The following is an 18,982-nucleotide window of genomic DNA, read 5'->3' as shown; positions in this document are numbered from 1 at the left end:
AAACAACTGAAATATTAATCATAATAACACCCATTCTCTGCTTGTCCCATTTGCTAAACTCTTTAAACATCTGTTTGATTAATTATATATTCTTCAAAAGAACTTCACCGAAATGACCTGCCGGTTGAACTGCGATGTACCTCATTGATCTCTGCCTGCATCACCTTGGTCTAATGATGGACTACACTCTTATAATGGAATACATAGACTATCAATTAATTGCCAACAAAAGCCTTCATTAGCCAACTAACAAAGGACAATGCATCTATATGATCTTCTGCAGTTAATCCAGGATGGACTTCAAAGACATTAGTCATTAATTTACAGTTCATACAAAATCTTTGTATCCCTTAACACTCAGTTTACTAATTTTAAACCATGACTTGCACTGCACACAAATAACTAATATTGGCATTATATTCATGCTGTTTTCTACAGGGGAACTGGCCCCCACAGTGAGCCTGGTTTCTCCCAAGGTTAATTTTCTCCATTAACTTGACTTCAAAATAGAGGTTAAATTGGGCTTTTTCCTTAAAATGTTTGATACGGTGAATGTTATGCTATCTAATAGATCCGCATTGTCATTAGTTTCTGAAACCTCTTCCCTTCATTAACATTAAAGCAAGAGGGTGAGCGACTGGTATCTTCCACAACTTTTTGTAAAGTCTAAGTTGGGCTTTATTCTGTGAGATCCGGGGGATGCTGCTGCTGTACTAGAGACTTTGAGCAGATTCTTCACCGTCTCCACGACAACCACAACCTGACGCAACTTACACCCCTCCTCTACTCAAGCCTCTCTTCTCATTCAAGGAACAAGTGGAGAGGAAAAGCAGTGCTTGATTTTGATCTCCAGCAGAAGCATACAATTAGTGCCTGATAAACTGCGATGAAGGTAAGTTTGTGTTTCGTTTATATAGTCTTTTTCTTAATACCAAGTGTATTAAAGGGATGGGGATCTTTGGACCCCATGTGAACTAGGTTTTGCTATAGAAAGTAAAAAAATGTTCAAATAGCCTACTTAACTCGAGCACCGTTCTTGGAAGTGACTATGTAGCTGGTTGGTGCTTGGCGGTGGTTGCACCACGAGGTTACTTTTAAACTTTCTATAGTCTGTTAAATCAGTTGCATTTAGTAACATTGAATAGATGACTGTTATTGCATCTCTCTTTAATGGGCTAGTGCATCTTAAAATATATGATTTTATTTGATTGTTGTCTTTAGAAAGAAGTAAACCAGTTTCATGTTCCTCCTGAAGTGTCTGGACATAAGTTATTCAACACCCAAACAGGATTACACTTAGGGTGTATTTACATAGTTAATCATGACTATGTGATAGCCTAGATGTGTAAAAAATTAACTATTTGGTAAAATAAATGTTGTGTATGACATGAGAGATAAAAGACATCTGTGCCCATCACAGCTCCAATGGAAAGTTCTTACAATAGTCATTTAGGAAAGAGAATGGTGAATCATATCTAATACTGGGAATGAAAGGAGAGTCTGGCTGGAATAGGTACTTCTCACTCCAAATAGGACAATCATTTTATGCTGAGAGAACAAGATTTACTCTCCAGTAAAAACAGTTAAGTTTACCACATGTAATTACAGATGGATAAATGCAGTCATTCCAAACGGGATTTTTGAGCATTTAATATGTCTGGGAAAAGGAGAATTTTCCCCTTGACATCTGCATTGTAAACATTACTTTAGAGAGTGTGGAAAGAGATAGCACACAAAACCACTTATATCCTTCATACTAGCAAGGTTTTGGTTAGAATTTTCCAGTAGCAGCACCTGGAAGTATGTATTTTAAAGCAAAAAACTTCTAAAGTAAAAAAATAAAAAAATAAAAATAATACAAAAAAAAAAGAAAAAAGAATATATATATATATATATATAAACCCATAAATGCATACCTTAGGCCTCATTCCAACCCCTGTCCCTCATCCATTTATTTGTAGTTATGCCCCCACTTTTTTAGGATTCCTCAACCTTTCTCGTATGAATCGTCTAACAATAAAAAAAATGCCAGAATTGCACAAAATATATACATAAATATAATATAAAATATAAAAGTGTATAGGGTCTTTAGTGACACAATATATGTAATAATGTTGCAATATACATATATTTCCACTTCTGCAAATCATATTTTGATGATTATTTCATATCTAAGTTTACATATTTATTTGTTTCTTACAAGACAAATGAGAGCCATATTGATTTAAATTACAACTTTATTATGTTGATTTTCTGCGCAATGGATGTGAATTATCAGTATCCCATATGCGTGTACACATACGTTACACATTTTATTTGTTACTCAAGGTGGCTGATTGACTTGATTCACTTTTGACATTGCTATTTGACGGAGAAGCAACGTGGAAGTAAACTATAGCAAGTGTAACACATTAACAGTATGATATGATTACTGACATTTGGGTGTACTGATCAAATTCTGTAAGTTGTATGTCTATTTAGACTCGATACGTGCCTGAGAAAATACACATGTGTAACTTTTGTGTATCTTATGTGTTTTGTGCAGCTCAGTATGCGTTTGACAGCTAGTTGTGTCTCATGAAATTTAAGTGTGGAAGTAATGAATCCTGTTCTATATTCGTTGCATCATCTCTTTGATATATGAAAAATCATACACAAAATATAACAGAATATATTCTATTCTATAATTTTAAAATTGTTTTAAAATTCATCTGGGCATTTTGTAGATCCATTTGTGATAGATATACTCTATCATTCGTGCGGGGTCGCTAAAGACCCGAGGTATGTAATATTGTTTTGCAAAATGCCCGTGCATTTAAGGGTTAATATTTTATATAAATATTATTATAATTGAAAGAAGAGAATATAAATGTTTCTCAATATTTAAGTTTGTAAAAATAAATAAATAAATAAATTTAATTAAATGCAGAAAGTAGAACAGAGCTTGTTTAGTCTATAGTTTAATTTAAAATTACAGTATTAACTAATGTTGGACCCTCACCAGCTCATATTGTGTCATTATGTATTCATGCTTATGTAGACAGTTTGCTTTTCTATTACAACTTCATTAGTGTGACTATTCATCAAACCTTAACATACTGCCAATTTCTTCTCACATTCCATTCAGTATCTTCATTCTCCATGTATAGATCCAGCCCTTCACATCTTTATTTCCCAATAAATTATCGAAAGTTTTTCTCTTCCCCTTGTGCCAAAAGTGTTGGTGTGTTTTAAGGCACATTTGTTTTAACTAATCATCTCTCAGACTAAAGTAAGAGTGGTCTGGGTTGACTGGATCCCCCTGTGAGATGAGTCATGTTACTGCCGCCACACACTGAGCTGAAAAAGTGCAGGGGGTGGAACAAGGCGCTAAATGAGCCGAGACGTCGGGTGTATGATTAGTCCCGGGGCCGTGTGGACATTAAATTGGTGCCAATTAAGAACCAGCGTTCTTTAACATCAACTCTTCTTATGGGCAGCAAACATTCCTACAGCAGTTGCCTGGGATTATGTAATGTGTGAAGGCGATGCGCCAAACACTACATCACACATAAATCAGACGCAGAGCTTTGCGGAAAAGCATTAAAAATGTGGGTGGTCCTGAGACAAATGACATTATAAGCACAATGCAGATGCTTTGTCATGTATGACTCCTGATTATGTCTTGTCAAAGGCAAAACTCAGTAACTACACATTATGTCAAAATTAATTTATGACCAAAATCGAGTCTCTTAGACTACAATCTGTCCTGTAACAGACGGGTTTGGTTCAGTTATGCTCAGATTAAATGAAAACGCAGTGCGACTATTTCATAATCCACATTTGGCTCGACAGTCAATAAACTTTGAAGCCATATTTCTTAGTTTAACTGCTGGTGTAGTTACTGGATTGTGGCTTTATACGGCAGAGTAATGGTGTTGCATATTAGTATCACTTGGCATAATTTCACCTTCATCATGAGAGACTGTAAACCAGCAGCTTTATATTCTTTGATGTTTATCACAGCCAGGTCTGGCTGTTAGTGTGGACTGACCTTAGTCCTTCAGTGCTGACTCATAGGCTGTGCTTTGTTGCTATGGCAACCACTAGCTTTGTAAGATCCAGAGTGTGATATGAGGCACAGACGGAAAGTGTCCATGTGATCAGTAAAGTTCCCGTTTAAGCCATAATTCTTGTACAGTAGGTATGGATTCAGATGTAGGTTATACCTTTGATTTTACAGCATGAGATTTCACTGATAAAGAAAAATTAAAACTAAATCATTCAATACATATTAAAAGAGCAATATTGTTTTTTATGACTGATCTGATGCTAATTATTTTATAAGCGTCTGATAACTAATATGCGTAAACAATTTTTAACTATTGTCTTATTTCTTCTTTTTCTTTTCTTTTCTTTATTTTTATTTCTGAAGGTAAACAAGTTGCTTTACGGGACTAAATTTGTGCAGTCAACAAGAATTAATTGAACCCATTTTATTGGCACTGGGCCAATACACTGGAACAAGACTCTTCTTGTAATTAACTTAAAATTTTTATTATTTTGGTAGGTTAAGCCATCTATACACTGCAACGGTGGCATAGAAGCTGCCTCTGAAGTGGTAAACACACCAAGACAAGGTGTATTTAGTTACGCAGACTGTTTAATGCCACTCGGAGGTGGCATAAATGCATTGACACAGCAGTTACAATTGCATGAAGAATGTTATGAGAAGATTAATGGTTTAAATATACAATTATGACAATAGAAAAATGGAATGAATGAAAATATGAAATTATACAGGAAAATATGAAACTCTAAATTATTAAATATATGCTCTATCATGACAAAAGCAAATTTTAAAGGCTGCTCTGATGATGCTGCATTTCATTTACAAAGAACCAAAGCAGCAGCATCAGAACTGCATTTGATAAGGGTTGAGGTGGGTCAGAGCAGGCATAATTTAATCTGGCTTTTATGTAGCATTGCGTCTTTACAGAATTTTGAGCAGGCACAGAGTTTAACTCAGCTGTGTTAAGACGCCTAAGGTGCACTCAGTAATGTTATAGCTGCCTATTATTCGTCCAGATAGTACCAGTGGTTTTGGATTCTATACTGACAACTGTCGTCATGGATGATTGAAGTTTGTTTACTAACTGCTACCGCTTTACACAGAAGCTGTTTATCTCCATCTCATACTACACTCGTAAAGGACTACTACACCTTATAATGGACCTTCTTGGATTTAGTCCAATCCAGGGCTGGTCAACCCATTAGGCGACAAAGGCGAGCGCCTAGGGCAGCATCGCTTGGGGGGTGCCGATCTACTGAGCCAATAATTATGTGTTCAATCTGTGTCAAACAATATGCACCCTGTGTGATCCGATGATGTGTTGTGGCACCCCCATGAACAAATGGACCGTGTAGTAAATGCCTTACTACCATACTACTCTTACTGTTTCTGTTATACAGTTGCGCTCAAAAGTTTGCATACCCTTGGAGAATTGGTAATATATGTACCATTTTTAAAGAAAACATGAGTGAGCAGGCAAAACACATTTCTTTTATGTCTCATGGGATTCATATTCAACAGTAGGTTATGACAGAATGGCACAATCATAAAACAAAAAATGGCAACAAAGAAAAAAATGAAATGACCCCTGTTCAAAAGTCTTCATACCCTTAGTTCTTAATACTGTGTATTGCCCCCTTTAGCATCAATGACAGTGTGCAGTCTTTTGTAATTGTTGTCTATGAGGCCCCAAATTCTTGCAGGCGGTATAGCTGCCCATTCATCTAGGCAAATGCCTCCAGGTCATGCAAAGTCTTTGGTCGTCTTGCATAAACTGCATGTTTGAGATCTCCCCAGAGTGGCTCGATGATATTAAGGTCAGGAGACTGTGATGGCCACTCCAGAATCTTCACCTTTTTCTGCTGTAACCACTGGAGGGTCGACTTGGCCTTGTGCTTAGGGTCATTGTCTTGCTGGAAAGTCCAAGAGCGTCCCATGCGCAGCTTTCATGCAGAAGAATGCAAATTGTCTGCCAGTATTTTCTGATAACATGCTGCATTCAACTTGCCATCAATTTTCACAAGATTCTCCGTGCCTTTAGAGCTCACACACCCCCAAAACATCACTGAGCCACCACCATGCTTCACAGTGGGGATGGTATTCTTTTCATTATAGGCCTTGTTGACCCCTCTCCAAACATAGCACTTATGGTTGTGACCATAAAGCTATATTTTGGTCTCGTCACTCCAAATTACAGTGTGTCAGAAGCTGTGAGGCATGTCAAGGTGTTGTCGGGCATATTGTAACCAGCATTTTTTGTGGCATTGGTGCAGTAAAGGCTTCTTTCTGGCAACTCGACCATGCAGCTCATTTTTGTTCAAGTATCGTTGTATTGCTCCTTGAAACAACCACACTGTTTTTTCCAGAGCAGCCTGTATTTCTCCTGAGGTTACCTGTGGGTTTTTCTTTGTATCCCGAACAATTCTTCTGGCAGTTGTGCTGAAATCTTTCTTGGTTTACCTAACCTTGGCTTGGTATCAAGAGATCCCCGAATTTTCCACTTCTTAATAAGTGATTGAACAGTACTGACTGGAATTTTCAAGGCTTTGGATATCTGTTTACATCCTTTTCCATCTTTAAAAAGTTCCTTTACCTTGTTACGCAGGTCTTTTGACAGTTGTTTTCTGCTTCCCATGCTCAGTATCTAGCCTGCTCAGTGCATCCACGTGAGAGCTAACAAACTCAATGACTATTTATACACCGACACTAATTGCAATTTAAAAAGCCACAGGTGTGGGAAATTAAACTTTAATTGCCATTTAAACCTGTTTGTGTCACCTTGTGTGTCTGTAACAAGGCCAAACATTCAAGGGTATGTAAACTTTTGATCAGGGCCATTTGGGTGATTTCTGATATCATTATGATTTAAAAAGGAGCCAAACAACTATGTGATAATAAATGGCTTCATATGATCACTAACCTTAAATAAAAGACAGTTTTTTTTGCATGATCAGTCATATTTTCAAAATCAATGCCAAAATTTCACAATTTCTGCCAGGGTATGCAAATGTGTGAGCACAATTATATTTTTGTCTACAAAACTAATTTCAAACATTTAAGCATACGCTTTCAGATCAAAAGGTTTTTAAGATCATGAGAAACTTTTCAGGCAAGTGACCCCAAACTTTTGAATGGTAGTGAATATTGTGTTTGTAATATTGTTTGGTTTGCTTTTATTGGGTACATGCACTTTTATGTTTGAGCACTGGCTGAAAGCTCAATATAAAATAAACAAGTTGTTATTGATGTTATTATAAAAAGTAGTAACTCAGTCAACTGCATGACACAGGTTGTCATGTGGTGTCAATATGGCAGTGCCAATAAGGGGGCGACCTGCTCAGTGTAAAATTAAACAGCTTTTATTGGGTTACTGATATGACTAGCGTCTTCGTCTTATGTAAGTGTACATAATTTTAGACATACAGTATTTCTCAACAGTACTATTCATGTCTTTATGTGTAAAACTTTTTTAATTAGCAAAAACTTGTGCACCTTTAAGTTTTCCACTAAGTAAGAACAAGTTATGCCTAACTTTATCAGTAAACCTTAAATTAAAATAGTGTAAATATTGGTTAAAAATATCAGTCAAACTGATCTGTCTGATTATCTGTCTATATTAAATACATTATGTCTATTTCTTTCCCTCAGAGTCTTTTCTATAATTTTTCACGTGTGGAAAGTGATAAAAAGTAACAAATAGTTTGCTTCGATTGCAAGGAAGGATCAAGTTGTGGATGTTCTGTGCTTGGCTACGCTACAGGGATGATAATGCTGGAAAAATAGAATGCCATTATCTGCTTCGTTGATTTATTTTATAGCCCCACAAACACGCCGTCCTGGTAGCTGTAAGCAGATCCAAAGATCCACCGCATCTTTACTGATCAAACAAGCAATGAGATCATGCACCACTTAAATTGATTTTCACAGTTTATTTCTGACTACACTATCCACTTCCTCGAAAGGCCATGGATGCGAGCTCAATACCACAGATTAATATAAAGGACTATGATGGCCTTGAGGTTGCCCCAGATGATCACCTGGAAACCTTGAAAGCACTGACTGAGAAGCTAAGACTTGAAACCAGAAGGCCTTCATATCTTGAGTGGATGGCACGAGTAGAAGCTCAAAGCTCAAAAGACTTAGTGGTTTCAGAGGGATCATCAGAGGAGGAGAAATGTGCCAAGCTGAAGCCCAGTGGAACACCTCAGAAGAATATCCAGAATTCTGAAGTGAATGAAGGAAATAAATCGAGATCTACAAGCCTGGGAAGATTTGGAAATATTGACGAAGCTCTTGTTTGGCTTAGAAAAGAACTGGTAAGTGAAACCTTTAAAAAAATAATAATAATAATTTTCTACATACAACTGATCCATATCTTCATTTGGTGACCACAGATATTTCAAATCCTTACCAGGGTTTCTGTTTAAATTAATTATGAAATTTGATCAGATCATCGCAACAATAGACAAACACAGTCTGCTTGATCAAATAACACACAAATAGTGATATATTTTCATGTGCAAGCATTAACAATGTAGGGTGGAAAAAGTATGTGAACCCTTGGATTTGATTAATGGTTGGCGCTCCATTGGCAGCAAAAAAGACCCTCTTTTTTCAGGCGTCCTCTGCACTTTTATGATTGCTATGCCTTTGAGAGAAGCTTGTTCACAGTGTAACTTGCATTGTTTAGCACTAAAAACAACTCAAGTTCTTGCATGGAAATGCATGCCGCTGTGAAAATGTGCAAAGAACGTCACGATTTTTGTTTTTCATATTTAATTATTTCAATTTCGAGTAGTTTCTCACCAAAACCATATGCCTTCAGAAAACTTGTAATATGATGCACGAGCCACATTGATGACTTTTTTCATCTTTAAAATAAGGCACTGTCAGCTCCCATTGTATTGAGAAGACGGGCTGTGATATTCATTAAAACAATAAGAAAGTCATACATGACATGAGTGTAAGGAAATTATGGCAAAATTGTTTAATTTTTGGGTGAATTTTTCCTTTAAGCAAAATTACTTTTCAAGCAACTATATTTTAGAAACACATTTTCTGTAAGGGAAGAAAACTAATAGCTCATCCCCATTACTTAGCTAATTTTAATAAAACAATGGAGTGAATGCGCAGACCTCCATTACCACATCACTGCGCGAGCTTGTCATTCATGTTAAAGTGAGTGGAAGGGATGCTGTGCAGATGAGCGTGAGTGGCAATCAGTCTGTTTCCTCGCTCTCTGTTCCTGTAAGTGTAATCACTTTGGTTTCACTCAGCCATGTGGCTCATCATAGCATATTTGGATACACAGACTTTTATAGCCAAGGCACGCAATGAGGCTCCTCTGGCCACATCAGAAGCCGTTCTTCCACTGCCTTGGCTCTGTGTGTGTGTGTCCACAAACATTTGGGCAAAGAAAATTAGACACAATAACTATGAAACAGAGACAGTTATTCATGGCAAGAGGGGACTTTTGAGAATCCAGATCGCAGAATTCTGAGCCCCTCATCAATGTGAAATGAACAAAATCATGTTTGCTAACAAAAGATGGATCTTATGGTCAGTAGCAATTAAAGGAATAATAATTTTTTTCCCTGGTTCAATAGAGGTTAAGTCAATCAACAGCAGTTGTGGCATAATGTTGATTACCACAAAAAAATGTTTTTACTCTTCCATCCGTATAAAAAAAATACAATAAATAAAAAAAAGCCAATATCGAGGATACAGTGAGGCACTTATTATGGGAGTAAATGAGGCCAATTTTAGAAGGGTTAAAAGGCAGAAATGTGAATTATATAACATCTCTTACATTAATTATTTTATTATTTTCTTTGTAAAGTTGTTTAAAATCGTAATTTGTATGGTCGTTTAGGATTTACAGTATTATGTTGCATTGCAAAAAAGTTGTAAAATTGGATATCCTGTAACTTTACACAGAAAATGTTAGTAAGTGATTTTTTCACACTAAAATCATGTTAATACACATATTGTTTACGTCTTGTGGCTATACTTTTGAAACAGTGAGTATTTTAAAGTTTACATATTGGTTCCATTTACTTCCATTGCCTCACTGTAATCTGGATTTTTGCGTTTTTTAAAGAAAAAATGGGACGAGTCAAAATAATTTTTGGTGTTAATCAACATTAAGCCACAAATGTTGTTGATTAAGCTTAACTTGTATTGAAACCAGAATATTACTTTAAGAGGCATTAGGGTCAATGGACAGTCTTGCCATTTGTTTTGTCTGTCTGAAAAGAGAGAGCCCTCTTTGGTCTATAACTTGTCATATTCTGTTTCTTGCATCCTGAGAGTAATCCTCTCAGAATAGTCAGTTTTCAGTTGGTAATGAGCAGTAATAAAAACCAGACACAGATCAGCTCTCCAAGTCAAAGTGTAAATAGCATTAGAACTGGATTTGTTTGTTATTCATACTGTGAATGCTGCTGGTCTTACTCATGAACTTATGAGCTGTTCTTGCCCATACCAATCCGCTCCCATAAGGAAACGTCACTCTAGCGACTTTTATTCTGCACCGGTAAATGTTTACTCTTGTATCGTATTTAAACAACATTCAAACGTAACTCTGGTTTCGTATTAAACTTTTTTTCAAGGATTCCATTAATTTACCCAAGTCTAAACTTTTAGGGTTAAAATGAACATTCTGTAGTTTGAAACCTGTGTGATTTTCTACAGGGCCGTTTCTAGCTCCAGGCCACCAAGGGGCCCTGCAAAGAAAGGTGATTTTTTTGTTTGTTTTTAATATACTAAAAGCTGCGAGTAAGACTCAGGCATATGTTATGGCTCAATTAGACAGGTAAAGGGGGCCCCCTTGTGGCCCGAGAGGGAAAGGAGCTTGCAGGGAGCCTCCATGTTGGATTTTGCTTAAGATCCTCATTTGCTCAGAAATTGCCCTGATTTTCAGTCTTTTGTGAAACACTGAGGTTTTATTTCTTCCCAAAATGGTCAAGCTATTCTTTCCATTTTACTGTCAGTCTCCAGCAATGACACAAGTACCCAAAAAGGAGTACATTCTACTTAACCATTGCATTCCAAATATTCTGAACCCATTTAATAGCTTTCTGTGAGGAAGTATGATTGTGACAAGCCAAGTCTGAATTTGTCTTTTTTTAATGGTATTTGAGAGCTATTTTCAGCAAATAACAACTTCAATTGAATTCTGTTACTCACACAAAGCAATCATACAGCTTCAGATTATTTGAAATGTATCGCATGTGTCGTATGGACTACTTTAATGGTGCTTTTTTGTCATTCTTGGACTAAATTATCGTGACTATACATATATGTGTAATTTTTTTATATTTCTATATTGTATAAAATATGCTCACAAACATTTAAGCGTGAGCAATACATACTGATGAGCAAGCTAATCCTCATAATAACCCTTATATTAATAAATGTCTCCTACCTGTTATTCATTTGTAGAAGGAGATGCGCTTTCAAGACCAGCAGTTGGCCCGCCAGCTCATGCAACTACGTGGTGACATCCACAAACTCAAAGTCGAGCAAACATGTCACTTGCATCGCCGAATGCTTAACGATGCCACATTTGGCCTGGAGGAGCGCGACGAGCTGTCGGATCTTCTGTGTGATGGACCTGTCTCTCCGGGATTTGGCCTTTCTTCACCACTGCGTCTCATTGGTGTCACAAAGATGAACATCAACTCGAGACGGTTCTCCCTTTGCTAGCCAAAACCAGAGTGAAGACCAATATGAGGTTGTTGCAAGGCTATAAATATTTAATAAGCAAGATGAAGGCAATTTACTGACTGACTCAGTTGCAAAAATGAGAAAGTGTGATGCACAAACTACTACTTGGGTAGAAGAAAGGTTCTTCAACGGACAAGTAGTTTATTGAAACTCATAGAACATGACCTACAACAGAACATCCTGTACCTCTTTCTCCATGTACTTGTGCCAGTGAAACCACTTTGACTGACCAAATGAACAATGGACAATGACTTTTAATAAATGTTTCACCCATTAGCCATATCTCTATGCTTTAGAGACAATCCTTTTTGTGGTCATGAGATTTCAACAAGTCAGTTTGTTACTTACAACACACAGCCTTAATTCAGTTATGTTTATGTACAGTATGAGTTTAGAGAATGGTGTATCTGTCATAAGCACATTAATATGTACTTGATTGAACTCCAGCTTAAGATTTTTATCTTCACAGATTTCTGTTTTATATGGAATAATGCCCCCATACCTTGTAAGAATTACTTAATTAGTAGTGGAGAGATATAGTATTTAATCTTGTGTAAAATGGGTTATATCAGTGGTTAATTGCAGTTTGTTCTTGAGTTGTTCCGTCAGTATGGAATGAAACGAGAAGGGTCATCATTATACAGTTGTGTGTACATTAAGCTGATGCCAATCTCTAAATATGTAGCCAATTACTTTTAATTGGTTCCATTTTGCCCAATCTGGGACTTTGGAACAGCGACTATTAAGCTTGGCATCATTCTAATGGCATGTTGACATAAACAAATGCTTCAACATATGTGCACAAAAGCTACGATAATAAGTGCCATTAAAAGACTTGTTTATCTTATTTAGATATTTGCTGCTTGTTTGATCACTGTGTAATATTGTGGTTCATTGGGTTTTCTTGTTTATCTTGTAGAGCTTTTTAAAAGCAATATGACTCTTAATAAGACATTTAATGAATGTGAATATTGTGGTAAATAACTCAGTGGGAACAATGCTTCAGAGAAAATGTCTTGGTATTCTCGTTCACATTTCTTAGAACGATGGAGTGAAACCAGCTCTGGAACAAAGGCTGAAAGGGTGTGTTTCAAACCACAGTCCTCTTTCAGAAAGGCAGTGTTTCACAAGTCTTCTCAATGGCTGCCTTTTGTGTTGGGCTAAGCCATCCTCGATCAGTGATAAACTCTCAAAGCATTCTGGTAGAGGACATTCAGCTCTCCTTAGTGTACATAAAACAACACAGTGGACATGTGGTTTTACAATTAGTTTAATACCCCCAAGTCTACTTATCAGATTATATTTGATTTATTGATATACTAATATTCTATCTGCACAGTTTACAGTGCCATTTTGGCTTTATTCAGCATTTACTGTAATTCCAGGCCTGTAATCTGATTGGACAAGCGGTGTTCCAAGAGTTAGGATATTTAGCATCAAGCACATCTCTGCTCTTTGCACTGCTCTTAATACTGTTTTGAACTAGTGGTGTTTCATTTGCAAACAAATTCATGAACACATTTTTAAAGTGAGCAAATCATTCTCATTCACTTCCATTGTTTCAGTGGTGAACAACTCTTGCTTTTTAATGAATCAGTTGAGTCAGTGATTAAATGACTCACTCATAACTTAAAAGACGCTTATTTGACAATGGACAACTGGCTCTAACAAGGACAGAAAGAGATGTGGAAGGCTATTTGTCGCCACCTACTGGAGTAAATATGAAATCCCCAGAAATGATCACTGAACGAATCAGTGATTTAATCAAAATAAACAGTTTATCAAAATCTCCACCACTATATGGAAAGCCACAAACAAGAAATAGTGATACAAAAAGTGAAGCGTCCCAGTGCTGTTGGATTGTATAGCACAGTCGCACACAGGATGAGACGCGCCACACCACGTCGTAGGTAGGACAAGGTATCGCACACAAGAGGCATCGATACGGTGCAGGTGGCAGTGGAAAGCTGTGAATATAGTCACCATTCAGACAAAATCGATGAAAGGTTTCGCAGTTCTTCAAGAATAAACAAAGTGATGTTGATGAGTTTGCAGGTAAGTGTATGAAACTGGTGCAACTGCACAAACTGAACGATTAGAAATGGCAATGTTTATTATACAATTTCTCTATACGTAGCCTTGAGTAGGCATCATCCATGCTAACCACAAAAAAGACTTTTAACTGAAAATACATTAGGCTATATGAAAGATGCATAAACACAATATATCATCCAGTGTGGCTAGAGTACATAATCTATTTCCTTTCATAATGATTTGGGTCGAATTTAATGGAAAATTATTCAAGCTGTGCTCTGTGACGCTGAAGAATTTTGAGCAGCCATGACCATTTTACCTTATAGAAAACTTGTTTAAATTTTTGAACACACCGTGTTGTCAACCAGACATGTCGAGTATGCAATCCCCTTATATCAGCACTCTTGGAACATCACTCATCCAATCAGATTCGAGGACCTGAACTAAGTGTTGTATAAAAAAGCAATATCACACCTGCAGTTGTGTGTTGTTGTAAATATCAGCACTCTTGCTCGTTTGATGTTGCCTAACTATAAAGTTTGCAAGCTATTGTCTGCCACTATCCACCAAACAATGTTAGGTTTAATGAGAGTATGAATCTCTGTGAGTCATTGTCTCCAATCCAGCTGTCTTGTCCCAGTGACATCTAACAAGACATATGGTCCCATCTCCTTATTAGCTTGGGTTCAGGGCACTGACCTTTGGCACCTTTTGTGTGTCCCTACAACAGTTTCTTTTGTCAGGGTGTGCTCCTTAGTTACAGTGAGGTATAAGGGTCTTACACATGCATGCTTCCTGGAATGTGAGTGTGTGCTGTGTGAGTTATGTGAGGAGACAGATGGCGATGTCTCTCGGAGCCCAGTCTCTTTGTGTGTTTGTCTTCAAGAGCCGTGTTATGAATGAACGGCGTTGCTTGAGCCAAAGTTTTCTGCTTGAATACACTTTTGGCCGAGTCATTTTAAGGACCACCAATGGGAGATGGGCAGAAACAATAATGTGATTTTATGTGCGGGGTGCTGAAGCCTGTCCTGGAGCCATGTGATAATACCAGTTCCTGTCTCTGAGGACACTAGTTTTTGCTTTGAGGCCAAGGCCTGTAGCATAAAAGATTTAAAAGGTCAGAATTATAGCACACATTTATTTTACCCAAAATTAGCCCTCCAGGTAACCTCAGTGGAGGTCACTCCAGGGCAATGGCCTCTTGTTTCAGAGGAAATGTCCACTTATGAGAGACTCCACCATTGCACTGTGGGATACGTTTAATCCTCCTTATTGTTCTGTGATAGCTACATGCTCAGATAAATTGGGTAGGCTTATGCCTATGTTAAGAATTCTGCTTACATGTCTATTTTGGTCAAAGGTTTTGTTGCTTGTTAGTTTGAAATGTGATGCATATATTTCCTTGTCCACATTAGTTTTTATGTACTGCAAGCCTAAACCTTATTCAGAGTAGCGCCATATTTATTTTTTGATGGGAATGAAACAGAAGCTGTGAGGGAAAGAGTTTATACGCTATATAAACTTCCTAGATCACATCTAATTTCAAATTGTAATGTTTCGTCAGCCACTGATAGGCTACAAATTATTAAAGAGACTTTAAATGCCTTTGCACAATAAAGGCTACGCGATTGTGGGGGGGAACTGCCGACCAATGGCCCTTTCACATAAAAAGCAAGGCGAATGATTGCCGTAAGCATATTCATGCCTTTACAATAGGTGGCGCTAATCGACAAGCAATTTTACCCCGGTACGGTACATGGCGCAAAGCACATTTCAGCTGGTCTGTCCTTCGCCCATGACGAATGCAAAGAACAAGTTAACAAGCAGATTGAAAAAATGAAAACGGATTTCTCTCTCTCTAGGCGTTAATGTGCTAACGCTGATCATTCGCTTCTTAATGTGAAAGGGCCATTCGTCTGCGATTCGCTTCACATTATCGCGTCGCCTTTGGTGTGCAAAGGCCTTAAGTCTGCCACCAAAAAGGCACTACTCTGAATAAGGTATATGGTGGCACAGAAAATTTCATTTTAGCTCTTTGATTTATCGAGACAAATCACAAGTAATAATAAAATATTTATCTTGCCCTGCGTATTTCTTGTCAAAAGCAGGCAAGTGACAAGCAATGAATGGCACTTTTGTCATTCGCTTGTTTTTTTTCTGGCGTGTCACACTGGGTAGCCCCACCCACATTAACATCAAAGGCGTTCTTATTGGCTGTGATTGTGTCGCTTTTTGTAGCATTTTCGTTTTCCATTTTGTATGGTGATTAGATCTCTATTCGATCACAGTGGGGGCATTTGCATTTGACTGCAAAATGTAAATGCAGAATATTTAAACAATATCCAGATACTATGCGGATTTAAATCGCATGCTAATTCCAGGTGTAAATGGGGCCAAAAACCTGACCCACCGTGCCATGTTAGGACATGGTAAGGTGTACATGTTGTTTTTTGTTTCAGTCCTCAAGTGGAAATTTCCTTTAGATGCTGAATTTTACCTCACAGTTTGGGATTTTACACTTAATTTTCATTTTACAACCTGGGTTATTTTGTTTCACTGTTCATTTTTTATTCTGTTTTTGTAATTTACACCATACAGTACAATTCAGTAAGCCAACTCTGTTCTGGAGCAAGGTTTTACAATCCTGGGTTAAAAGCAGTGCTAACCTTTCAAAATTACTAATGTGAAACATTGCTTAACCCATGGTTAAAAGCATAAATGTACATTCTTTGGGAAGCCCTACCACTATGAGGATTGCAAATTGTGAAAAGCAGGTAAATCCAATCAGATGAAATAATCCATTCAGTAGTTCAAACAAGACATGAAGCGATAATTAAAAGAGGCTTTAAGTGCTGCACTTTTAATAAATTCATACTTCAGTAACGTTCTGTACAGATTACAGAATATTCCTTACATCCCTGTTGGATGATATAATGAGCAGTTATTCTGCAAGGCACAATGTTAGATTACTGAAAACTCTGAGAAGGAAACAATAAATGGCAAGACAAATTTAATGCACACAATATTGCATTCTCAATCAGCCAGAAAATTGACTTTGTCAAATATCAACATTTTCCAGGTTTTCAGTAAAAAAACAAAAACAAAAATATATAGTGCTACATGTACTACCTGAAGAAACCCACATGGTAATAATAACTGGGTAATTATAACCAATCCTGGCTGGAAAAATAAAAATCGAAGAGTAAAAAAATATGCTTATAATATTAGAGGAAAAACAAGTTTAACACAAACTTTGACCAGTTAACATAAGGGTGTAAAATTCTAACTAAGGGTCGAGTTTTGATAAGCACTTCAGTAAGGGAGGAAATATACTGCACTTCACTTCCATCAGGTTTCAATACACATTTTAAAAAGCATCCAGAATACAGTTTAGAAAGGCCACTCAGCAATGCTCCACAATCTAGGTAAAATTTCCCCTTCACACAGTGTGAAAGGGCAACATTTACATGCCCAAAAATCCTCATAAGTGGTAGCAGATACTGCCAATAAACATTACCTACAGAAATACAACTGCTGTTCACAGCAAAAGACAAACCTTCTATACATCATGGGTCATAAAAATCACGATTATCAAATCTGAACATCGAAGTTGTGGTCCTATGGCACAGCATATGAGAATAAGGGTGACAGCCAGGAAGTGTTATGCATACAGTATACAAGTACAGTATCCAAACTCCAGCATTGTCAGACTCGATGGACAGCAATATGGACCAATGGCCCATGTGATTATATCAAGTGGTGATTGGCTAAAACACACATTGAGTCCCTGACCTAGTGTTATGACATCAAGAAGGCACACCGTCCTGGTCCATACTGGTTCCTAACGCTTCAATGTCATTGCTGATGTCTGAAATCATGCGGTCCCATTCGTCGCCCTCAGAGGTCGCCGTTCCCTCATCCGAACCACCCACAGCTCCATTCCCATTAGTGGTGGAGTCTGATGCAGAGCTTGCAGTGCGTTTGTAACGGCCAAAGCTGTCTGTTATAATGCCGCGACCGTCCTTCACACCGATTGTTTCCAAAAAGTTCTCAAAGTGCTGGCTGTCCTTTTCAGGAATGAAAGGCCGCAGTCCTACAATGGGGAAATCAGGAGTGAATTTCACAGATGATAAGATTCTCCACTAATAAACCAACATAAGCCCAAGACAAAATCTTCCTCAATCAAAAACAAAAACAAACACTGAAATACAAAACATTTAGACATTAACAAGGTCTATTCGGTGATAAATATTGGACCCAGCAGCAAACTTAATCTGTAGGTTGTTACTCAGCATGTGAAAAGGATGTTTACATAGAAATCCCTGATTCTTGAGATAAGGAACAAAACATGTCTTGCATACAAAAGTCATCTTTATTTTAAAAGTCAGGTAATTCATATTAATAAAAATACTGGAACGGTTAAATCTAAAGGAAATGTGTACACTCATGGCATTTTTGTCTTATATTTCTAAAAATGTTCATTAGATATAAAAAAAAAAAAAAAAAAAAAATGCATGCTCTATACTTGGAAGCACATGTAAATTAACCTGTCCTCAGAAAGAGGTCACAATGAAGAAATTAAAAATGCAACAAATTCATAAATCAAAACATCAAATGAAAGCTAGGGATCTGTAAGATATCAAACAATACATAAAGTAAACTTGAATTTATATTTTATATTAAAAACTGCCTATCAAAGTTGTGTCCTGACTTTGTGTCAACTCTGTCAGATGTTTTTATAATCCTGAATAAATCAGACAATATCATGGTCAGCTATAACTCTGAGTACCCCTTTCCCACTTCCTGATCAAGGTGGATGCAGCAGTAGGACACGTGGTCTGGTAAGTTTGATATTTTTTCATATTTTATACAAATAATGTTGAAGTCTCTGCGGTCACGGCTTCAACATGTCAACTCTGTCATTCCCATTTAGATAATTTCTGTTAGAATTGTGGGATACATTTTGGCATTTTAGTTCAGGTTATAGAGGCAGCTTCAACTGAGGAAAAAAACAAAACAAAATGGATCCAGAGTACAACACATGGTGAAGATGGAAAAATGTTAAATTTTGTCAACTCTGTCAGAATTTTCAGAATAGAAAAAATATATATACAGTACTATGCAAAAGTTTTAGGCACTTGTGAAAAATGCATAGTGAGGATGTTTTCA

The 18,982-nt window shown here is 37.1% G+C and overlaps 2 protein-coding genes across 3 annotated transcripts in view; one reads left to right on the top strand and one right to left on the bottom strand.

Moving 5' to 3' along the window:
* Positions 1-819: 819 nt before the first annotated feature.
* LOC127416539 (protein FAM167A-like) lies at positions 820-12,611 on the top strand. The gene is made up of 3 exons (XM_051655987.1): positions 820-892; positions 7,700-8,367; positions 11,495-12,611. Exons 2-3 carry the CDS (start codon positions 8,017-8,019, stop codon positions 11,756-11,758), a joined length of 615 nt encoding a protein of 204 aa, XP_051511947.1. The 5' UTR covers positions 820-892; positions 7,700-8,016; the 3' UTR covers positions 11,759-12,611.
* A 4,035-nt stretch (positions 12,612-16,646) lies between these two features.
* LOC127416535 (cerebral cavernous malformations protein 2 homolog) overlaps positions 16,647-18,982 on the bottom strand; it is a 29,751-nt gene continuing 27,415 nt past the window's right edge. For both annotated transcript variants that reach the window (XM_051655982.1, XM_051655983.1), the window contains exon 10: positions 16,647-17,906. In XM_051655982.1, coding sequence (XP_051511942.1) covers positions 17,620-17,906 — 287 coding nt within the window. In that variant the 3' untranslated portion in view covers positions 16,647-17,619. The remainder of the gene's footprint in view (positions 17,907-18,982) is intronic.

This window comes from Myxocyprinus asiaticus, chromosome 25 (genome assembly GCF_019703515.2).
Source record: "Myxocyprinus asiaticus isolate MX2 ecotype Aquarium Trade chromosome 25, UBuf_Myxa_2, whole genome shotgun sequence".
Classification (NCBI taxonomy): Eukaryota; Metazoa; Chordata; class Actinopteri; order Cypriniformes; family Catostomidae; genus Myxocyprinus; species Myxocyprinus asiaticus.
Note: the sequence above shows the minus strand (reverse complement) of the source record. Positions and strands in the feature narration are given on the sequence as shown.